The sequence below is a fragment of the Apis dorsata genome, unplaced genomic scaffold (assembly GCF_000469605.1).
Source record: "Apis dorsata unplaced genomic scaffold, Apis dorsata 1.3 scaffold_52, whole genome shotgun sequence".
In the NCBI taxonomy this organism is placed as follows: domain Eukaryota; kingdom Metazoa; phylum Arthropoda; class Insecta; order Hymenoptera; family Apidae; genus Apis; species Apis dorsata.
In genome coordinates, this window is record NW_006263353.1 from 1,096,725 (window position 1) to 1,121,309 (window position 24,585).

Consider the following 24,585-nt stretch of genomic DNA (forward strand, 5'->3'; position numbering starts at 1 on the left):
TAAAAAATTCGCTATAGAGAGATATATGTATATGTATATAAAGGAACGTATATATGTATATATAGTATATCCAATATATGATGGAGAGAGTATCGGATGCGCTTCAACATTACATGAACAATTGGACAAATGTAAAGAGAAGAGATAGAGATAGAGATATAGAGATAGATAGATAGAGAGGAAAACAGGTGTTTGCAACAACCGATTAAAAGATTCGAAGATTCCATTCTTCTTGCAATTCGTTTCAGAAAACGAATGAAACGCTTGATATATTTTCGAGTGCGAATCATACCTTGCTATTCGCGAAGAGGAGACCCACGCCCTCCATGCAAACCTGAAGAAGACCACCCTCACCGGTGCGCATGTCCTGAACCGGAAATTCACCTCCAAGTTCAGCACCCACATTCGCGCCACGTCCACGAGCTGCTGCCTTCTCCATTGCATCTTTTATGCAATAGTATAGATCCTTGCACTTGAAAAAAGATATAACGTTTATTTGTTACATTTTCATAAAATTGTTGATATATTATATTTATTTGAACATTCATATATTTTATTACAACTTTCTCTATACCAATTATCTTTAACTTAATAAATTGAAGCTCTATACCAATATTAAAATTCAAATTATACGCTTTATTTAATTGTTTGCTAAATGATAATAAGAGATAATAAAAGTCATCCTTGACAAAAATTTATTTATAATATTGCAATATTAATATAAATGTAATATCATAATATATAAGATATATAATATTAAAGTAAAAACTTTTTTATAGAAAGTTTTACAAAAATATAATAAAAATTCCAATTATATTATAGTATATACATACCTTTTTGGTATAATACTTATGCAGTTGCGTTTGTCCGCCATTTCGTCGCCAAAGGCACAATACTTTGTTCTTCGGACTGTAAGTCATATTCACCAAACGCTCATACCACCATCTTTCGACAATCACGCCATTCACAGATCTAAGGACAAGTCCGTCGTGGCGAACCTCGAGGAATCGTAAATCACCTTCTGCATCGACGCCAGCATGCACGGTGAACGATTGACGGTGCATTTGTCTGGATGTGAGAGGCTTTAGATCTATATCGTTTCCATACTGAAACGTGGAATACATTTTGTTAAGATTTCTTTATTAAAATTTTTTAAAGAAATGTAGCATTTTTCAACATTTTTTCCTTTTATATTATTTATTTCATTAAAATTCTAATATTTAAAAAATTTTCTTAAAATTTTTATTAATCTGCAAAGTTTTTAAAATTCTTCAGTGTTTTAGAAAAATTTTAGAATTTTTCAGAAATTTTTCATCTCTTTCAATACTATATAGAAAATAGCAAATTTTCTTAAATTTTTTTGATATTCAAAGAAAATCAAAGCAATGTGAAATGTTTTTAAAATATAGTATGTTTTTCAATATAGCAAAAAGTCTTTGAAGTATCATCATTCTAAGGAATATAAAATTTTATTCTTTAATATTTTAAAAAATTTTTAATAATTTGATTTTAATTTTAACTTATCCTCCTCTAATAATTTTACTGCATTTCATTGTCATCTGTTCATTATTTTTATCATCTGTTCTCATTATATCCAATAAAATTAATCTTCTGCTTACGAGATTATGTATTTGGTCGAGAAGTTGATTGAGCTCCTGACTGTAGATCAGACCGATGTGGCTTTTCCCCAATAATCTTCTCACTTTACGTTTCACCTCGTTTTTATCCACGTTCAGCATTACTAAAATAGCAGTCAAATTGTGCAACAGAGTGCACAATAGTCTATCTTCGTCGTGTTCCAATCGTTTCTTTTCACTTTCGCTCAAACTCTTATATCTGAATATAAATTCAAAATGAAATATTCGAATCTTTCTTCAATGATCATTTAAAATCGAAAAATTAATTACAAAAAATTCTAATACCTTTCCATCATTTCTCCTGGACCTTGATCCATGCCGATCATATCTCTTTCTTGAGACACTGCATCTAAAAATGCATCTTCCCAAAATTGCATCTGATCCCAAAGCGATGATCTTTCTTTCCCCAACAAACCTATATTTTCAATATTATTATAATAATTATATTATGCTATGAATATTCCTAACCACTAAAGGCTAATTAATAATGAACTGCGAATATCTATAAATTTTTGATAAATTTAAAAATTTAAAGTTAAAAATAGAAAAATTAAAAACATAAAAAAAAAATAAAAAATAAAAAATTTTCAATTTCTTAATTGTAGTTACATTAATTTTTTTTATTGATTTTTTAAGTTTTCTTTACTTTAATAATAATATTCCATATTTGTTTTTTTTTTTAATTTTTTGATTCCGTGAAAAGTATTAATGATTTTAAATTTTTATAAAATGTACAAAATATTTAAGTAAAATTTTTATTTAAACTAATAGAAATATAAATTTGCATAAATATTCTTCAGTGGCTATTTTACCTAGTTCAATTATCATTATACCTTCGAATAAGTACGTTCTTGCAGCTTCAGGACTAGGAGCGGTCGTAGTTGGTACCAAGCTTCCTCCATGATATCGAAAACCGGTACTTAAGGAAGATTTGCTGGACCAAACGCTTCCGGTTCGTTGCTTCGGTTGTCGTGAAAACTGAAATCATGAGATTATATAAGAACATTCAAATGATTTTTTTACATCGTATTAGTCGATACAAAATTCGTGAAATTAATTAAAGCTGTTTGTTTCTTTCTAAAATTTTTAATAAAGTAAATAAGCTCGATTACTCTTTTCTACAATTAAATTGAAGGAAAGGATCACATTATAAAAAACTATGTGAATTTCTCAGTGCAATGATACAATAATAGAGTGTTCAAGCGATTAAGTGTTATACATGTCAATTTTGTAATCAAAATATTAATTAAATTCTCAGAGTTTGATGAATAATAAATTAAGCATATCTTAAAAATTTTTTTTCAAAAAACTTAAAAATTTAATTAAAAATGATTCTATGATTTCTTTGTATTGAGATATTATTACAGTATAAGAAAATGTTTTTTTGTATAAATCAATTGTATATAAATGAACAATTATTTGAAAACAATATATATTATTTATGTAATGAAAAAATTTTAAAAATAAATCTGATTTAAAGATTAATTTAACTGAAATGATACAATTATCTCCTTTAGTAGCTTTCATCCAAAAAAATTTTCAAAAATTGCCCAATTTTTAATTCATCAAATGTAATTCTCTTAACTATCCAAAGCTTGTGTGTTTCATCGTGTATCAATAGCAATTGTAAAAGCTTCTTCCCATTAGTGCAAAAACTAAATCTATTGTAGCAACATGCCGTTCTCTCGATCATCCTCTCCAGCTAAATTCAATCTTCTTTTTTCCAAAATGGATCCATTGTTGGACAATTTTGACAAGATGCAAGTATTGCACAAGCACAAGTTCTCTCCTCAGCATCGATTCCCAACTAAATATACTATAATATTCTATAAGCTAGACTATAATGTATATAAAAAAATTTTCCAACTAGAGATTTATTTTGCAACTTCATGAATTCGTTCATCTAAATGAACACCTGATTTCGATTTCTACCAACTAGATATATATATATATATTTTTTTTAAATTCTATATATGTTATAAAAATAAGGGAATATTATAAGAAAGAAAAAAAAAAAATGAAAAAGATTGATTCAATAGTGATCAATTTACATTGCCTTGTTCGACCTCGCTATCAGAGACAGTGCTTCGGAAAGAAGCCTGGTGCGCTTGACGAAAAGCAGGATTAGTGATTATGCTACCTCCATCTGTGGATAAAGCTTCGCTGCTTCCTGTTCCACCTCCCCGCCCACTCTAAAAACACATGACGCCTCTATATAGCACAATTGTAGACCAATTACGAGACAATGTATCGCTAATTGTTTAGAATTTATTCCACAGAAGCCCTGTATAATGATCCGTTGGAAGAAAAGTGTGTTTAAAATAAAAAAAAAAAAAATTATAAATATATTTCATTATTTCTTTTTTTATCATATGACGAAAAATAGATAATGTAAATAAGAAAAAATTTAATATGTATAAAATTGTATGAAATTGCTAATAATCCAGAAATTAATATGATTTTGAATGAGAATAAAGAAAGAAATATTATTTTTAATGAAATATTCCATGGAATTATATTTGAAAATAAAGTATATTTAAAATGAAAATGACAAAATTAATATATTTCATTATTATATTTCCTTTTTTCTTATTATGTGAATTTTATTTTAAATAAAATATTCCATAATGAATTGGAAATAAGATATGTTAAAAATAAAAAATTAATATATTTTATTTTCATTTGCTTATTTTATTTATATGAAATGATATGTAGTTATAAAATATTGTATTTGTCTCGATTTATTTTTAAATAGAAATTTCGAATTTAGTAACTAAAATCGTATGAATCGTTATTATCGATCCCTTCTCTTGGGCAATACTTATTGTTTTTTGCTCATTTTTTTCATGATAATTATTTATAACAATTTTCATGCATGTATTTGTGTATTATTATACAACACCTGTTTGTCACCTGTGTATCATCAAAGGATTAACTTTGTTGCTGTTTAATCGTACAGAATGTTTCATTCGTCTCTTATACTTTTGTTTTTTTCATTGAATTGATCATTAGAAATGATAATTTTTAAAAATATTTACATATTATTGCTTATTTATTTATAGTAACAATATAACATTGAAATCTAAAAGAAAATCATTATTCTAAATATTGTTTTATTTTAAATATTAATCATTAATAATCCAATAGTTAATAATACAATTTTTAATAATAGATATTTAAAAAAAGAAAATTTTAAACATATATGTATAAAAACTCATTAGGCAAACATTCTATACGAATATCAATGATGAACTTTACAATTGTGAAATTGTACGCGTGAAATGTAGACAGAAAGTGAAACCATAAAGAGAAAGACACCTTTGCTACCTTCGTGTGCCACGAGGTAACGTTCTGATGGAACTCGTTGCTTTTACCTCAGAGTCGAAGGACGTTAGCCTGCTGAGGAACTTTCCTTTTTTAGTGAACATGTCGAGGAACATGTCTGTCGTCGATTGGCTTCCTTCATGCGCTGTTGAATGACCGTGTGGCATTTCCAAATGAACTTGAGGTGCATCTATAATCAAATAATATGATAGATATTTTAGAATAAAATTAATTTTAAATATTGCAATATTATAATAGTACAATAATAATAAATAATTTGTATGATAATGAATTATTAATAATAATATTATAAATTAAATCAAAAATTTATTTTGGAACATTAAATAAAATTTTTTAACTCTCAAATAGTAATTTTTCATTTTTATTTTTTTTTTAATTTTTTTGTTTTAAACATTTGAAATATTTATCCTCTTGAGTCTTTAATTTAATGTAAAAATGATCTTTGAAATAAAAATTTTAAAACTTTCTTGAATAAGGAGAAAATTAAAGATAAAAATTCGTTTTGGAAAAATTTAACAATAGATTTTCTTTCATTTCTTAAATAATCCAAATTGTCTACGAAAGATTAATGGAATTTTTTATTTTTATAATTCATTTTAAATTGATAATATTAAATAGAAAAGCTACAATCTTAACTCTATAAGAAAGTTTATTTAATTAAATTCAATTAAATCGCTTTCAAAATTTTTTATTACTTTCCGAGTTTTTGAAATAATAAACATTTTTTTAAATATGATTTTATCTTTAAAATTTATTTGAATTTTTTACCCGATCTTTGAGATGCGTCTGAGAATTCAGGATGAGTAGGAGACTGCGGAGACCTCAAGTTTTCCTTGCTGCCAAATGGACTAGATGTCTGAAAGAATTACAAAGAATTATAAATAATTAAATGTGGAATATTGATAATATTCAACAAAATAGAGTTGTTTTTAATAAATAATACCTGAGACATTAAAGAACTATCGAAACCTCCCTCTGAAAGATCCTTGCTCCAATAGTGAGTATGTGCGATTTCCATTAATTGATAAACCGATGCCATTCCTCCCAGGCCGAAATTATTGTAAGTGTGTCCAAGACCATGAGCCACTGCTTGAAGGCACTTTAGCATTCCCTTGTAAACTGGCTTCGAGATACACTATTTATAAAAATGAGAAAAATTTACTAATATTTAATATTTGAATATACAAATATTAGAAAGTATAGTTTTTTTTAATTTTTTATTATTTTAAAAATATAAACTTCTACAAATTTTACAAATACAAATTCTCAAAATCTAAATAAAAACTTTATGTCCCAGGTAAAGTAGATATTTAAATAGAAGATATGAGAAGATATATTTAAAAATTATTTTTCAAAAGAGATCATGCGATAATAATCAGAAATAGAAATATAAAATAAAAAGAAATAGAAATATATAAAATAAAATAAAATCCTATAGTAAAGATTTAATCTTCCATATAAATTTCAAAGTTCTGAAAATTCTTAATTATAATCCTTTAAAAATGAGATACTATGACAAAAATCTTTGCAAAAAATTTTGCTAATAAATAATAATACTTAATGTGAAATAATTAGTGAAAAAGTATTTTTTAATCAATAATATGCAAACTCATTCGAAAGTGATCGGATATAATTTGAATATTTGTTGTAAATTACATAAAATTTAATGAATTTCTCTTTTTAACTTTCTCAAGCTTAATTTTTTATTTCGAGAACGAAAGCATAATATCATAAATTTTAAAAGTTTAATAAATTTTAAAATTTATTGAATTTTTCTTATTATATTTACCACATCATCGATATGATCATCAGGACTAATTTTTTTATTAAGTCCTTTATTCAATTTCGTCACTACCAAGTCTCGATAGCTTTCATCCTCCATTAATTTTTTTAGCCTGTTCAATTTCAGCCAGCCAACGCCTTCACCGGTTAAAACTTGATTCACCACCTTAAATAAATTCATAAAAGTCATAATTTAATACACAGTTTTAACGATATATTTTCATAATCATTAAGATTCTTAATTTAAAAGAATCTTACATCAGTCAGAAAAGCTTGATTGTCGCTATTTGTACTAGACCTCTCTGCATTCTGCATCCTCTGGATGTCTTCCTGATTAGCTTTGTTCGTCGAGTGTTTTATCAACGATGATCGTTCCACCAATCCTGTTTTACCTGAAAATCGATTAAATTCATATATAAACACTTATACTATATAAAAAAGATAATTGTTTGAAAACATAATTGAATAATACTTTTAGGAAAAGGTCCGAGTATCGGTGTCTTCTTATCCGCTTTTTGCGACTGTGGGAGACCGGTATTTCTAGAACTATTTTTACTGCCTGCAAATGTAAAAAGAAAAATTTTTTAAAGATATTATATCTTTCATATTTTTTATTTTTTATAGATATTAGAAAATTGCTATTTTTAAGTTTTCATTTCTTTCTCTTTTTTTTTTTTGTAATTTTGAATCTTATTTTATTATTATAATAAAAAATAAAAAAACACTCTTTAAATATAATTTTTTGTTTTAATTTATACAAAAATAGAGAAAGAAAAAAATGTTATTTACCAAACAGATCGCTAAACATGTTGCTCGTTTGCGCAGCAATGCCATTTAAATCACTACTAATATTGCTGAAAAAATCACGTCCGATTTCCCGCCGCCCTGCGCGATTATCCGAAGCGACCAATTGTGTACTACTCGAATCTCTTCGTTGTAATATTCCAGGAGGCGATGGAGGTGAATGCTGCGTGTCGCTAAGGCCCTAAATAATTTTTTTTTTTTTTAATTTTCTTTAAAATTTTCTTATTTCGAAACTTCGAAATCTTGAAAACCTTTGAAGCTCAAAAAGTTTAAGTTTTTGAACTTTTTCTTATTTTTATGATTCGAAACTCTTGGAAATTAAAAATAGAACGCTCAAAACCTTGAAAATCTTCGAAAATTAAGAAATTTTTACTTCTTAAGTTTTGAAATTTTTTACGATTCGAAACTTTTGAAAAGAAAATATAAATTTCGAGAAGTTTCAAAATTCGATTTTCGAAATTCAATTTTTACGGATTTTAATTTATCTCTTCAATTATATGTACCTTGAGTAAACCTTTCTTCGCAGCAACTTCTTTGGCACTTTTTGTCAAATCTCCAAAAGTGCTCTTGCTCACATACGTTAAATCATCGAGTGTATTTTTGCTGACTCCAGCTGCAGTTTTGCTCGCCTCCAAAGCGGTTTTCGAAGCTTCTTGCACTGATTTCGTTGCCTCTCCTACAGCTTTCTTTGTCTGTTGCGTCAACTGTTTGATATATCAAAAAAGTAAAATTATTTTTCACAGCTAATAAAATTAAATTATTAACTGTAAATAACTTAAAAAACGTAATTGGAAATTATATATACTTACTTGTTCCAATGGCGCAAAGAGACTATCTTCCCCAGCTTCTGTGATCTTCTCTTTTGCCTGATGTTTTAACTATTAAACAAACGAATTGTCTCTCTATATTTATAAAAAAAGTTCAAATTAAAAGAACAATATTAACAAAAGTGAAGAAAAATAATCATATAATATTACTAATATTCATTATTAAAAGTTTAAAAATCCAAAAACTTCAAACTATAAACATTTTCACATCGACACAATTCGTAAAATCATAAATGACAATTGTTATAATTTTAAAACTTATCAAGAATTTTTTTACATGTTTTGCAATTTTCAAATAATCACAATATCCAAAATTATGAAAATACCTTGTCCATCTGAGCAAGAATTCCATCCTGACTGCTCTGCCTAGTAGTTTCTCGAACCAAATCCTTCGCTTGATTGGCTATTTGTTCGAACAAAGATCCTTGAGAACCCTGTCGTAGAACACCGTTTCCAGTCACGTTGGAACCCTGTCTTTGCTCGTTGGCTTGCTTCTGCCCACTGGTACCCAATGAAAATTGTCGAGAAACCGTGGACGATTCGCTCTCGTTGCTGCTGTTGCTCGTCTGTCGAGAAAATGGCCCTGTACCAAAACTCGATGCCCTCGCCAAAACGTTGCCAACACTTGGATGACGCTGGAGACTTGCTGCGCTTGGTTGTATCTTTGGAAACATATTTAAGTGAAATATATTTTTTAAAAAATTTTTAAAATTCAAAATTCGAATAGAAAATTTTGTTTTTGGAGGACGAAGATCCTTTGATAAAAAGATAGAAGAAAGTTTAAGACATTAATATTTACGTTGATATTAGAACATGTATAATTCTGATTTGATTACTGAACGTAAATTAAAAATTATGATATTTGAAATAAAATTTTGGTGATAATTCGCGTGAACCAATTTTTTACCGAAGAATTATTAAATTGAATGAATGATACTTGATTTCATAAATGCTTCAGAAAGATGACATGCATGTATATTTATTTATTTGATGTTTATAAGAAATTGAAATGATAAAAAAGGAACTATCAATCGAAGATCAGAATAAATATTATTCAATTCAAAATAATTTTTAATGAAACCTAAATTTGTATAAAAATTTCTAAAAAAAAAAAAAAGTTGAATAAATTTTCACTGTAGAAACATAAAAGGATAAAAAATTTTGTAAGAAATTACAAAGAAAAAAATAATATATTTAATATTTAGAGGATTCCAAAAGAAAACGTTAAAAATATCCAAAAAATCTACACTAAAAAATTTTATTTATTTTCAATAAAATACTAAACGCAATAATTCATAAGTCGTCAATAAATATTAACAAACATCTTTAATATATATTAAAAAATGAAAAATATATAAAAATTCAAATGTTAAACAAAAAAAAAAGGAGATTTTCATGCTGGGATACATCGAATGGAAAAATTGTTTTTTTCTGATCGCACATCGCATGCAGAATCCAAACGACACAAAAAGATAGGAACCGATAAATAAGAAATTAATCGACAGATTTTAATACACCAGCAGAGACCATCAATGAAGGATGAACTCACTGGAACAACAAATCTACTGAGACGGGAAGTCCTGTAAGATGTGGCAGGACGTTCGGTGTCGTTGATGCTCGACGTTGCTAAAGAACGTCTCTTCCCTACTCCGAACTGTCCCACCGAACTTTGTGCGCTCAGGATTGTGCGTGGTGTTATGGTGGATGCTGAATCTGATTCAAAGCTACCACTCTCCTCTTTATCCTATGATCAAGCACTTGGTTAAGATGTTGAAATTTTTGATTTCGTTACTTTTGTTTTGAAGATTGGTTAATATAGATTGATGGTAAACAGGAAAAATGAGAATTTCAGGAAATTATTTCCTAAATCAACTGATAAATTTTCATAAATAAATTTGATGATCTTGTTCAATTTTAATATATTAAGTATTCGATATTTCGAAATGTAAAAATAAGATATGAAAATGAAATATTACTTATTACGAATGATATGGTGAAAAATTGGTGCAAATTAATACATCGATTTATCCAGATTGATAAGTAAAATGTAAAATGATGGATTTTGAAAAAAAATGATTATTATATATTAAAATTATTAATTTTTATAATTCTTTTAGGAAATTATTTCCTAAATTAATTTTTAAATTTTTGTAAATAAATTCTTCTAAGATTTTTGATATTTTAAGTTTAATTTATTCAGAAATAAATAAATAATAAATGAAAATGAAATATTTATCGCAAATGAAATGAATTCTAATTATGTTTCGAGTGATTTTTTTAAAAGAAGTTTATATCAAAGAATTTTTTGTGATAAAAATTTTGAAAATAAAAATTTCTTAAAAAAAAAAAAACTTAAAAATATTCTTAAGAATTACTCACATTAGTCGACTGTGAGCCTTCTTGAGCTTTGGGATTTAACTCGAATTCAGAATCCCTGTTGAAACTGGGACTGCTCAAATCACTGTGACTGGAGGAAGTGCTTGGTGGACTTTCCGGTCTTACTGTCGATTCTTCCTCGACTCCAGGATATTGCAGTGAACTGGGTGGATTGTAAACATTCGTTGGATCTACAGACAAGGCCATTTGTTGAGGCTGTGCTACTTGTGAACAATTATAACCTGTAAAATAAATTACATAAACAGTATTTGATTATTTTTTATCGTTATAATTAATTATTTAAAACTCAATCAATAGGAATTTCTTATTATTGTTAATTAAAATACAATGTTTCTCAAAAATGATTTTTACTCAATGTTATAAAATTTACAATTTATATTCTTATTTGTATCCCTATTTGAATATTTGTATAAAAATTTATAGAAATTTTTTAAATAAGTTAAAACAAATTCATAATTACTAGAAAATTAAAATATTTCCATAAGCAAATACTAGTAATCGAAAATATTATTTTCTTTAATATAATCTAAAATATTATTTACAGTATTATCAAGTTATATATATAGTAAATAAAATATTTATTTATTTTTTAATTAAAATAGAACAAATATCAAAGATAATCATATTTTATTTTTTATTTTAATAATAAATATATTATTTCAAAACGATACTTATATAGATTGATATTAAAATATATACTTGAAATTATTTATGTAAATCTTATTTCAAAAATTTATTTTCCCTTTGATCAACTAACGAAAGAAACACACTTACTCGGAGACAAGTCCGATGACACCATTTCAGAAACAAAATCGCTCAACGAGGAATAAGAGGAGCTAGTGCTTTCAGCACCTTCCGAATCAGATCCACTCTCATCTGTTGGTTGATTCTCGTGTTCCTTCATTGCTTTCAAAGCATTGGCCAACGAGCTACCATTGTCCCAAACGGGAAAATAAATAGGCTCGAGACTCGAGGCATACCATTTCGGTTTATCGCCTATCTGAGTCGGATCGAACACCCCTGTTTGCACTCTCAAGAACGCCACATTGCTCGGTGTAAGGGACCATTCGGCCAAAAACTCAACCGCCTGAGTCCTGGCAAATTTGTTCAAGAAATGACTGGTCCGTGGTCTTGATCGAAGGAAAGAATTGATCTGGAACGCGACTACGGGTCTGGGATACAGCCTCAGAGTCCTCGTGTGCTCGGTGAAATTTGCCAAGAGATTCTGCGAATTGAAGAAGCGAACCATGGCCACCCTTGTGGCAACATCTACCGAGTCCAAATCGTTTCCATAGATGAAAGGATTGAAAGATTGCACGGTTTGCGAGGAGAACGGTTTCTGGGGCGACGAAGAGCCACCTGATTGAGACATGGAGGTGCGACGGTGACTGGAAGTCGCACCGGCACCTGGAGAACTTGCTGGACTGGAATAGTGATCGATGCTTGGCCTATGCTTCATTGAAGATACACTGTATGGAACAGAAATTTATTTCAAATGATAATTTAAAAATAATTATTTGCTATAAGCTAATTTATTACTTAATAAATAACATATTCTATTTGATATTAAATTAGCTATTTAGTATAATTGATTTTTCGAGAAAATAATCTTTATTTTTTAATTTGTTAATAATATTAATAATATAAAAATTTAATGTTGCATGTTAAGAGACCAATTATTTTAATCAAATATTAATGAATAATAAATAATTGCAGCAAATATTAATGATAAATGAATCATTTAAATATATTTTTTTACTTTCTTTTATTTATTTATTTATTTATTGCTGTTTTCATTTTTATTGTTTTTTTTCAAATAACAATAACTTTAAAAAGTAATTTTAAGATAACATAATTTAAAAGATCTGTAACATATAATTAGTTTAAATTTTAAATCAATTTTAGTTAAAAATTTTTGCTAATTTAAATTTCTGTACCAAACAATATAATTTTAAAATATTATAATTTTAAGTTATATCATCATTGTATAAAATTTCTGTATAAAAAAATTCTACAAATAAAATCATTACCTCAAAGTAGACAAATGAGAAGTTAGACTCTCTCTTCTGCTAGGAGCTTGCAGAGAAGTCCTGGGAGAAGTATCTTGCGATAGTGTTTGCGGAATTGACATACTAGCCATTGCCTGAAAATAAAATATTATCCATAAGAAAATTATAAAATATAATTTTTAGATGTCTCTTCTCTAAGAATTTTGTCTATTACGATATATTGTTCAAGCTCAACTACATCTATTTTTTAAATCTATATACTATGCTTCCTATTTCGTATAATAAGCTTCAGGTCTCTCCCTTGGAATTGAGACAAAACGTGCTATACTATATCCTCTAATCAGAATTAAAAATAAAAAGAAAAAAAAAGAATCTCATCCTATCAGGAAAAATTAACCCATGCTATTGTAACTACAACACAAGGGATAGATATATTTATGCTACATGCAAAGAGTGGATAATTGAAATATTTACACCAGAGCCGGTTTGGTCCATCAGTTGCATTGCCTGCGGAACCGATTAAATGAGGAACAATTAAAATAACATTGACGTCATCATTAATCGAGTATCTATTATAGATGTTACATATTTTTGTCTCTTTTTTCTAATTTTTAAATATTAATTTCTTTGTAGATATTTTACAATGATATGAAGTTATATTATTTGTATATTTGTTAATTATTTCTATCAAAGTTGAAAACTTAGGAATCAATAAGATTGTAATTTGCAAAATTTAAATTTAATGAAGTATTATTATATTTATCTTTATTTTATATTTATCTTTCTTAGTAATTTCTTGAATGCTATAATAATGTATATTTAGTGTCCAAATTTTATAATTTTAAATTTAGAAAATCTTAAATTATTTTCATCAATTTTTGGAATTAAAATATTTCTCATTTTTTACAAAACAACAATTCTGATTTCAAAAATTTTATTAGTACAATTTCACAATGTTTTATTTAATTCTTCTTAATTTGTTCCTTGTCAGGCAACAAAAGGATTAATTTTTATCATGTTAAGTGGCGTTTTATTTACCTGTTTCAAGTGGTTCTTTAATTCGGTGCCTTCTGGTTCGGGCAATGGAGGTAATTGATCACCCAGACCAGTAGGTGGGTTTATTTTATTGCTGTCTAGATCCACTAGCCAAATGTCATCGGGCATTTTAAAGTTCGTTTTGTACAATAAAAAAGTAGCGGGTATTCCGATAACAAATGGTGTAGGTGCAAGCAACAACTGTTCCGCGCAGCTCATGCACGTGGGTAACAATGGTATTGCAGGGAACATATATTCCAGAGGATAAATCATCGTAACGAACGCCATTACAGACATCGACAGGGCATTGTAGTCGCGGGATTGTAATACGATCTGAAAACAAATATAATTTATTCATCGTAATTTATTAATTACATTTCTTTCAACTTTCTTGTTCTCTTAATTTTAATAAAACAAAAAATAATAAAATATAATGATAGAAAAATTAATAATAGTAATTATTAATAATATATAAAACGTATATTTTAAATAAGATACATTTGAAAATTGCTTTGAAAACCAAAAATTAAGGATAAATATTTACAAAAAAATACACTTCAATTTTGATAATTTTTTAATATATTTTATCAAAATCATTACTCATAATAATATTAGTTTAATATATAATTAAATTAATTTAATGATTATTCTTAAACGATTATCAAAATTTGTTTATAAAAATTCTAAATAAATGAATTTAAAAGAATGAGATTAATGAAATAAAATCGTGAATAAAAATTAATTTTCAAAGGGATATATAATTTAAATCGTAAAAAAGTAGGGAATTACCTTGTGCTCCAAGAGAATCAACGTGAGGACTTTCAAGCATATGTCAACGCCAAGAAGTTCCAGGGGTAGATGCAGAGGGAAATCAACAAGAGAAAATCTAGTGTGATCTGGGAGTGCAAAACAGAGTGGTGGCTGCATACTTTGCGACACGATCTCGATCTCGACGCGTGTCTTTGTTGGAACTGGAACAGGACTGCTTAACAATCGCAATATCCATGTCTCGATCTCACGAACATCGTGCAACACTATCGATGGTGTTCCCTCCAGTGTTTGACCCGTTAAAACGCTCCACACTGTATCTCTATTAATCATAATAAACATAATTTTTTTTTTTTAATAATACATTACAAAATATTTATATATATTAAATTATCGTCTTTAAACAATTTTTAAATCATTTTTATATTGTAATAAGAAGATCTTTTCATATTTATGCAGAAGTATTTTTAAAATTTAAATAACCGTAATTATTTTTTTTAATTAATTATTCTTTCATTTCCATCAAAGGAATTATTATTTATTCAAACTATAAAATTTTTTAAAATAAATATTTATTATTATATATTATATTTATTATTATGTTTTAAATATATTTAATTTATTTTTAATATATTTAATATTCTATCTTTCAATCAAAAAATAATTTTAATTTTAATTACTTTAAATTATAAAAGCAAAGAAAGAAGTTTATCATATAAAATAATTACAATAAATTATGTGTCTTAATACATACAAATTTAAATAAAAAAATAATATTAAAATATAATTAAAAATATATAATATTAAACAGTAAAAAAATTTTACTAGTTTTACACGTAAAAGATTTATTTCCTGACTATCATTAAAAAATATCACTATGATAATATTTAATTATAAAAATATGTACCACTCAGAGTCATATTGAAAGAAAAAAAGAAAAATGAATAATTTATACGAATTGCAAAGTGAAGATTTGAATATTCATAAACGAAAAATTAATCGAGTAAATAATCGGGAAAAAAATAGATTCAAGTATTTTGCAAATAATTATGGATTAATTAATACTTTACCTGTTAGTTTGTCTAGAAGCACCAACTTTCTGCGGCGAGGAACTCTCATTGCACGCGTCGATAATCTTCTTTAATACGAAAAGGCATTCCCGGAACATTGAAAAGAATGGATGATGAGAGATGATACATAACGACGTGAGCGAGTGATTTCGTATTCTCTGAAAGCATACACATGAATAATTGTAAATTATCTCGTATTCATTTCGTATCGATCGATTTATTAAGTTCATTTATCGAACTTAATATACCTCGAATGAATGGTACAATAAGCTTGAAATAGCTTGTATTTCCGGAGAAATCAAAATTAATTCATTCTTCTATTCAGATTTTTCGTTTTTATCAATTGGATATTGATGACATAATGCTCGTATATAATTTTATTGTATTATTTGAACATTTGTAGAAATTATAAATTTTCTTGAATAGCATAGAAAAGAATATTTTTAATTTTTTAGAAAAATTATTTCTATTGTTTTTAGGAACATTATAATTATTAAATTAATTAGTATAAAAATCTTTAAGAATTAATATAGATACGATTATTACTATTATAATTTTAATTAACTGGAAATTTCAAAATTGTTCAAAATTAATTTAATTAAATATTTATTAAATAAAAATTCTATAATTATTTTAAAAACAATTCTAAAATTGATAAATTAATCATATTCGTAATTTAATTATAATCTATTAATCAATCAGCAATATTAAAATTAATAAATTTATTTACTTATAATTTCAAATTTAATTAATAATAATTTAATAATAAATTAATCAAAGAAATATAAATTTCATATTAAAGAAAAAAATATAATAATAATGAGATTTACCTGTCGTCTACGTGAAGCACGTGGAGATGGAGAATGACTTCCTCCACTTTCACTGTCTCCACTTGGTGCAGTGATACCTAATCTCGGTGCACTTGGAATATGCGAAGTGTCAGAGTCTCTTCTACTACTCGGACAATCTTTTTCAGAATCACTAGGACCAATTGCACTGCTCCTATAGTCGCTATAAAGAACAGCTAGAGATACAGTCTTATAATTATAGAAAGTGTTTTCTTTAATTGGTTATACAATATTCATATTCATATATACAAATTCATCATTCGACATGAATAATGAAAGAATTCGAATATAAATTCAATAAATATTTGTAAAATTTCCAATAATTCTTTCTTTTTAAAACTTGTTTCATGTTTTACATGTTTGTTGTTTTATTAATAATTTAAATATTAATAAAATTCTGGCATCAATTTTGAAAGATTTTTTAAGTATTTATTCTTATTTAAATATTAAATAAATATTTAATCTTATTTTTGATGTTAACATTTTGTAAAAAAAAAAATATTAGTAATTTAAAATACAAATTTAAACTTTTCAATTTTTTTTAGTTATTTTTTTTAACTATTTTTAAAGAATAAAATATTTGGACAGGAAGATAAAAAGTGACAGAATGATGTTTTTAATGATGTTTCATAAAATAAGATTATAATAAAATAATGTGTTATATTTCACCTAGAAAAGGCAGAATCTGTGCTCTTTTCCATACTTTTCCTCCAACTTTCCCTTCGAAATGTGGTATTGTATTTGTCCCTTTTCATTGAGACCCCACTTCCAACTGCAACTCCTACCCTTTCTATTGGTCGATAAAAATTTACACAAATCCCATAGCGAGTTTTCCCTAAAATAACATAAAATTATATTGTATGCAAAAATATTTTATACATTATAAACATCAATATTTTAAAAAATAAAAGAAACATGTATAATTTTAATTTTAATAATTTATATTCCTATAATAAATAGGAAATGAATTAAAATATTTACACAAATATTCTATAAACTATTTTATTTTAGTCTCCAGATTATTGATTCTTAATCTAAACCAATAAAACCATAAAATTCTTATGCATACAAATAAATAATTTAAAAAATTATATATTAATTATTTTACTTATTTATTATAAATCTCTTTTCTTAAAGTTTAAAGACTGTTAATAATCAATATTTTAATTTTTAAATTTCTTTATAAATTTCAAATTACATTTTGGAGATCTTCAATAACGAAAAATTATTTATATATATAAAACGAAAAAAAGTTTGTGATAAATAAAAGATTAAGAATCATTGTTGTAGATCAATATATTAATAATTGAATAGAATAATAAAAAAAAAAAATACCGGAATCTTTATCCGTGAGTGTAAAAGTAAAGGAAGTAGCCTCTCGTAAAGCTGTGCGTTTCGGGCCCACGCTAGTGCAACCTTCAGGTTGGCAGAAATAAACCATATCCAACGGTAATGGAAAATCTTTGTGATCTTCCACCGGATATCTTCGCAATAATTCTGGAACCTGTAATCATATGTACATTCGTAAACTCTCCAAATAATGCATATACTACCCACAAATCTCTACTCACAAATTCTGTATTAATTTGTAAAAAAAATATTTCTGTAATATAAATATATATAAAGCTATATATATAACTTTATTAAAATAGTAATCTAATCATGGATTTCAATTATATTAATTTCTAAAAAGAATATTTTTTTCTGCAAAAGTATAGATATTATTATTATTATTATTATTATTACTATTACTATTACTATTATTATTGTTATTATATATTATATTTATATAATAATATAATTAATATAATATTCTATGAATTCAGACTTGAAAATTTTTCTTCTTTCTTTTAAGTTTTATTTTTGATATTATAATTATTAATCTTATTTTTATATAATCTTTAAGTATCATTGCATTAATCAGTATCATTATTTCATCCTGATTAGTACATGAAATATAAAATATATAAAAATAATAACAAATAAAATAAAATTGATTAGAAATATTAATGAATATTAAAAAAGAAAATCAATTTTGCGAGTTAAGAAAAATAAAATAGATTATTATAATATATTATATTCAATATTAATAATTTTATCACTTATTCTTAAATGATATTATCTTACAGCATTTATTTCAAAATATTTAAAGTATAGCAAATATTTTTCTTAAGAATAAGTTACATTTATACCTTTTTTAATTAATATAATATATATATAATATATATAATATAATATAATCATACAATATAGAAGATTGAAAATAAATTGTTTTGCTTTTAATCCAACTACTAAAACTATTTAATTTATATAAATGTAAATATAAAAAATTATTTAATTTATAAAAATACCAAATATAAAAAACATGTTATACAAGCTATTTGAAATTGCTTATTTTATTAAATAAAAAATCTATATAAATCTTCCAATTTAATATTATAATTTATTAAAAAATATTCTATGGAATATTCCAAATGTTTGAATAAAATACTGTCTAAATGTCCAATTTATAAAGTTGGACAAAATTACAAATTAATGATTTAAAGATAAGTATATACCTGCACAGGCTGACGAGAGACTGAGGGCAGTCTGGCCCCCACAATGGCGAGATAATCCACCAAGCGGGGGCACAGGTGCTTTTTCTGTATATCCATCGCTGTAATTTACAGCTCTGTCACCGTTTTATGCAATGTGCACGAGTTATCTGAGCCATCGGCCTTTTATCAGGATCGCTTCCTGATCGGTTCATGACTGTATCATTCTTCACTTGGTCTTTCACATCTAGAAACAAAAGAGTCGATTATTAAATTGAGTTTACTTCAGAAAATTAAAACTTATTTAATTTACTCTTTGTCCTTCTGTACAGGAAAAGATTTGCCTTGATATCGTGTCTCCTTTTACTTTCTAATCGATTCCTTCAATTTGAAAGAATTTATTAAAATATTCTATAATTTTTTATTTTCTAAATTTGTATTTAAAAAATTTCTATTCATATTTTTAGATTTATTTAATATAGATTATTTTTATTTAGATTACTATTATATTTAAGAAATTTTTATTTGTGGAAAATTGTATTTAATAATTCTTATTTCTTATGTATTTACAAATATTTTTATTTTATTTAAAAAATTTTCATTGAAAAAGTTTTTGTTTCAAAATTTTCTGTATTGAAATAAAAATTTCAGAAATCTATATCTCAACAATTTGTATAAAATTATATATTTTGAGAAATCATTTTGAGAATTATATAACGATATTATGCACAGATATAGGCTATATTATTTTTTTAATTTAATATAAAATTAAATATATCGTTCGACATCGTTATAAAAGATAGGTACAAAGAATGAATTAGATCATGGAAACTTAATTGACGGTACAGTTTAATAGTACGAGAAATAATATTTGGAGCACGAGGCTCATTGATTTCTTGAGCCTCGTGACCTATATTGAGTTAACAAGAATCACAAAAACGCTCGAGCAACGTGCGCAAGTTTAAGCTGAACTCAGCTTTTTTGAAACAATATTTAATTAAAGATTTTCTCAAAACAATGTAAAATTGACATTAACATTAACATTAATATTAAACAATATTTCTGAATTTAATCCAATTATAATTTAATAAAAAATGTTATCAAAACTATTCTTTTATCATTTTTTCTAAATATTCTTCTTTTGAAACGAAATTTTATATTTTCAAATCAAATCACTTTTATAAAAATGAAGAAATAAAATGTGATTTATATCTATAATTAAATAAATAAACTATGTATGATAAATTTATAATATTTGTAATAAATAAAAAATATTTGATTATATTTTTTAATATATATATAATATATTATAATATTATATATTATTATAATATATTATAATATATAAGTTTTATATAATATATATATATAAGCAGAAATTTATTAAAAGTTTATTAATAAATTCAAATTCATATTTTCTTCATTTATAACATTTTTTTAATAATCTCTGAAATACAAATAAAAATATAATGAAAAATAAATTATAATAAATCTATTGATAAGAAAATAATAAACAATTTATCTTCATTTTATTTTCTTTCATTAATTTTGAATATTGGAATATCACAATCCTGAATTATAATTGTATAATTTTCAATAATTCAAAATATTTCACAATAATTCAAGTTAAAAATAGAAATTTCGTCCTAAAAAAGGACAATTTATAATCGATATGTTCCTTAAAAGGTCCTGCGCGTTTGCGCGAAATAATACGCGAAATAGTAGTAACCAAAAATATTTTCACAATCTATTTCTTTTCTTTAATCTATATTTTTTCATTTTATTTTGTAATTTACAAAATCACACACTTTTTTCACATTTGTGAAATAAGAAAATAGAATAAAAAAGAATAATATAAACGGTATTTTCCATCGCAGATTATCCCATTTCCGGTTTTGTTATTTCGAATGAGATAAATGCAAAATGAGATAATCATGTAATAATTTTCTGATATAGCCAAAAAATTTTAATAAAAATCGAAATCAAAATTATTAATTTGTTGCGAAATAGTCGAATTTTTAATCAAACTTTCAATGTTTAATTTCATTAAAAATAATAATAATAATGAAAATATAATTGAAAAAATTTAAGATAATTTTATCATAGATAGAAAATAAATCAATTAATTATATTCAAATAATATATTAATTAAAATCTATAGTTAAAATTATTAATAACTTTTTTCTTTATTTTTAGCTATCTAAGATTACAATCTTTGTTGCAACATTTTATTTCTCATTTTTTTAAAATATATAAGAATATTCAATATATTATTTAATATGTTGTTATGATCAAATAAATCATATTTTTATAATTTATTACATTTTTAATCTTAAGGAAACCTCATTCAATCCATTAATCAAACTTCAATCAATCAATGAATCCAAAGTCTCAAAATTAATCTTAGAGATTATTAATTTTGCAAAATTTGCAAAACAGATAGCAGTTCTTTCTCGATTTGAAACGAACGTTTTCAAAATATTATTCAATTGAATTTCAATTATTCAAAATATTTTATGACATTTTAAAAAAATTTTTCAAGATGTTTATTAGATATCGAAGAATATATAAAGTATTTAAACAAGCAATCTTGTTACGATTTTGTATTATTTTAACTCTATATACTTTTCAAGATGCAATTTTAAATGACATTGAATATATGATCTAAATATTAAAAAATATAAAATTGTGAAATTTCATTGAAATTTTGCAACAATGATTTTATATATTTTCAATAGATTTATATTTTTAATTTAATTTATATTTTTAATTTAAATTTTTAATAATATATAAATAATCATAATTTTAATATGTGACATGTAATTTTTTTATATATATTTTTAATAATAAAAAGTAGAGTTACATAATCCTCTATATTATATTATTAAAAATATAAAACTACAATAAAATATTAAATATAAAACCTCAGACCAATACGAAACAAATAATAATAATAATAATAATAATAATAATAATTTCTATGTGATATAACTTTAATGAAGAAAATTTTATTTCTATTATATAGTATTCATATATAGTATTCATATATAGTATATAGTATTCATATTTTCGAGATCTTTATTTTGTTTCTTTATAATTATTTTAGCATATAAGAAGAATCCTTATATAATAAATAAAAAACTTTAATAAAATTAAAATTAAAATTGAAGTTTGTTACAAATAATTTTTATCGAATCTTAAAATTATAATTAGTGTTACAAGTTTAATTATATAATAAAATAATGGATTAGAGCTATTACCAACAAGTTTATATTATTTATTATCAAGATAATAGAAGTTCTTAAATTAAAATGAAATTCATACAATAATGAATTAATATTGTACTTATGATGATTCGAAGAGACATCTTTGAAGAATTCTTAAAACTGCAGAAGAATTAAATGTATTAAATAGTTTTTTTGTTGCGAAATTTTAACATTATATTATTCAATCATTTGTATATTATTCAATGTTATTCAAGAAGAAGATTCTAAAAATAAAATATTCATAAAAAATATTCCATAAATTTTCAGTAATATAAATATATAATTTTTAATGTGAATAAAGAATACTATCTTTGCAATTATTTCGCATTTAAGTCTGATCTTTGAAGTTGTCAAATCGCACAGTGTTATAAAATTTTAATGTAACATCTGCATTAGATCTTATATTTTCAATATCTAGATCACAGATTCTTGCCATTCCATTATTAAAGATATAAATTGCATGAAAATTACTATCATTTTTGCAATTTAATTGTGTAATTTGTAAATTTATTATTTCTAATAATATATTAGACATTCAATTATTAGAAATAAAAATCTTCCAAATTATATATAATATAATATCATTGTATAATGGATATTCTATTGATATTCCTTTCAATAATTCAGCAATTTATAAATTATTTTATCTGACTGTTAGAAACATAAATCACTAAAATTCTACAATTTTGTAATTTACGAACTTTATATTAACTTATACTAGCAATACAACATACATAATAGAAAGAAATATATAATAAATATAAATTAATCAAAAAAAATCCAATCTTACCATTGTCATCCACAAAAAAATTTTAAAAAATATCGTTATATTATTATTCACTTACGAATCAAATCTGTCAAATTTAACAGCGTCACCAATTTCGTTAAATTTCGACGACATTACACCGACCATATTTATTTCCAATATTCAATCATTCGTATATTGCACGTTTGAAAACTTATGTATAAATCTACATCCAAAATATGAAGAAAAAAGTTCATTGAATATAAGAGATCGCAAAACATCAGATTTCATGATTCACTATACAAAGAGACTTACGTATCGTTGATAACGGAGATTCAAATAGAAAATCGCCGTTTTCATCCACACGTTCACGAGACTACATTCCGTATCGCCTAAATGACGATACCACACTAGCGATCGTTCGCGGCGCAGCTACTAGGCAGGCGTACGACCAGGGGCGACACTTGGAAAAACGAGTTCCCCTGACGTCTGCCCGGAACCGACGTTTTTCCACCTTTTTAATTGCCCTTTAAAAATTTTTCGATCGATAGGGCGTTAAAGGCATAAGGGAAAAAAGTGTTTCTGAGCAAGAAAAAGTCCGTATGTTTCGAAGGGTTTTTTTCTTCTTCAAGAGTGGTTTCATTGAAAAAAGTCTTGCATGGAAATGGAATTTGGAGAAAGTTAAAAAAGGAATTGATGTGAAATTTTTTTGGTTTAATAGAGTTTATGAGAGAAATTTTTGTTTATGACAATTGAGATAATTAAAAATAATTTTTTGAGAAAAACGGTGGAAAAATTTTAATTTTTAGATTAGATTGTACGTTAATGAATAAGAATAAAAAGATGTATCTTTTAAGTTAATATTTTTTTAGATTTGATTTCTAGGAAATTTTTAATTATGTAATTTTAATTGTACATTAATAAAATGAAAAGAAATCTAAATTAAATTTTTTCGAATTTATAAAATATTTTTAAGTATATAATTGAAAAAGTTGAAAATCTCATAAGAAATTTTAGTTTAGTTTTAATTGTATGTTAATAAATAAAATAAAAAAAAATTTTTCTTTGGTTTATGTCAATAAAAAAAGAGTTGAAATTAATTTATAATAGAAGAATATTAGTTTATATATATATATATATATGATAAATTAAATGAAAAAAAAATATGAATTAAATTTTTTTTTTATTTACACAAAATTTTTGTATAACTTTTTATATAACTAAAAAAATTAGAAATAATCTAAAAAATAAAAAATATGTTGATAAATAAAATGAAAAATTTGCATTAAAGTTTTATAATCCTTTATTATTGACGAAATTTTTTTATTGTATAATTAAAACAGTTGAAAATAGTTATCTTAAGAAATAAAGAATAATGAAAGAATTTTAGTTTCATTGTATTTTGATGAAGAAAAAAAAGAACATTTTTGTATAAAATTTTTAATTATAATTAAAAGGATTGAAAATAATTTTTTAATAGAAAAGATGAATTATGAAAGAATTTTGATTAATTTTATA

The 24,585-nt window shown here is 24.7% G+C and overlaps 1 protein-coding gene across 10 annotated transcripts in view; it reads right to left on the reverse strand.

The window, feature by feature from the left end:
- LOC102671396 (MAP kinase-activating death domain protein) overlaps positions 1–23,511 on the reverse strand; it is a 33,930-nt gene extending 10,419 nt beyond the window's left edge. For 4 of the 10 annotated variants that reach the window (XM_031515079.1, XM_031515082.1, XM_031515081.1 and 1 more), the window contains exons 1-28: positions 19,081–19,176; positions 17,858–18,026; positions 17,192–17,357; positions 16,505–16,685; positions 15,675–15,832; positions 14,626–14,926; positions 13,840–14,169; positions 13,276–13,308; positions 12,823–12,935; positions 11,567–12,261; positions 10,775–11,013; positions 9,945–10,139; positions 8,722–9,057; positions 8,378–8,446; positions 8,072–8,272; positions 7,554–7,749; positions 7,237–7,323; positions 7,023–7,156; positions 6,772–6,930; positions 5,926–6,117; positions 5,751–5,838; positions 5,012–5,151; positions 3,689–3,829; positions 2,471–2,615; positions 1,923–2,052; positions 1,620–1,836; positions 834–1,106; positions 293–472 (exon numbers count right to left, since the gene is read on the reverse strand). In XM_031515079.1, coding sequence (XP_031370939.1) covers positions 293–472; positions 834–1,106; positions 1,620–1,836; positions 1,923–2,052; positions 2,471–2,615; positions 3,689–3,829; positions 5,012–5,151; positions 5,751–5,838; positions 5,926–6,117; positions 6,772–6,930; positions 7,023–7,156; positions 7,237–7,323; positions 7,554–7,749; positions 8,072–8,272; positions 8,378–8,446; positions 8,722–9,057; positions 9,945–10,139; positions 10,775–11,013; positions 11,567–12,261; positions 12,823–12,935; positions 13,276–13,308; positions 13,840–14,169; positions 14,626–14,926; positions 15,675–15,832; positions 16,505–16,685; positions 17,192–17,357; positions 17,858–18,026; positions 19,081–19,176 — 5,364 coding nt within the window. Of the gene's footprint in view, positions 1–292; positions 473–833; positions 1,107–1,619; positions 1,837–1,922; positions 2,053–2,470; positions 2,616–3,688; positions 3,830–5,011; positions 5,152–5,750; positions 5,839–5,925; positions 6,118–6,771; positions 6,931–7,022; positions 7,157–7,236; positions 7,324–7,553; positions 7,750–8,071; positions 8,273–8,377; positions 8,447–8,721; positions 9,058–9,944; positions 10,140–10,774; positions 11,014–11,566; positions 12,262–12,822; positions 12,936–13,275; positions 13,309–13,839; positions 14,170–14,625; positions 14,927–15,674; positions 15,833–16,504; positions 16,686–17,191; positions 17,358–17,857; positions 18,027–19,080; positions 19,304–23,167; positions 23,294–23,382 lie in introns of those variants that run through there. The other 6 variants (XM_006609104.2, XM_006609105.2, XM_031515078.1 and 3 more) reach the window with 6 other exon arrangements.
- Positions 23,512–24,585: the final 1,074 nt, after the last annotated feature.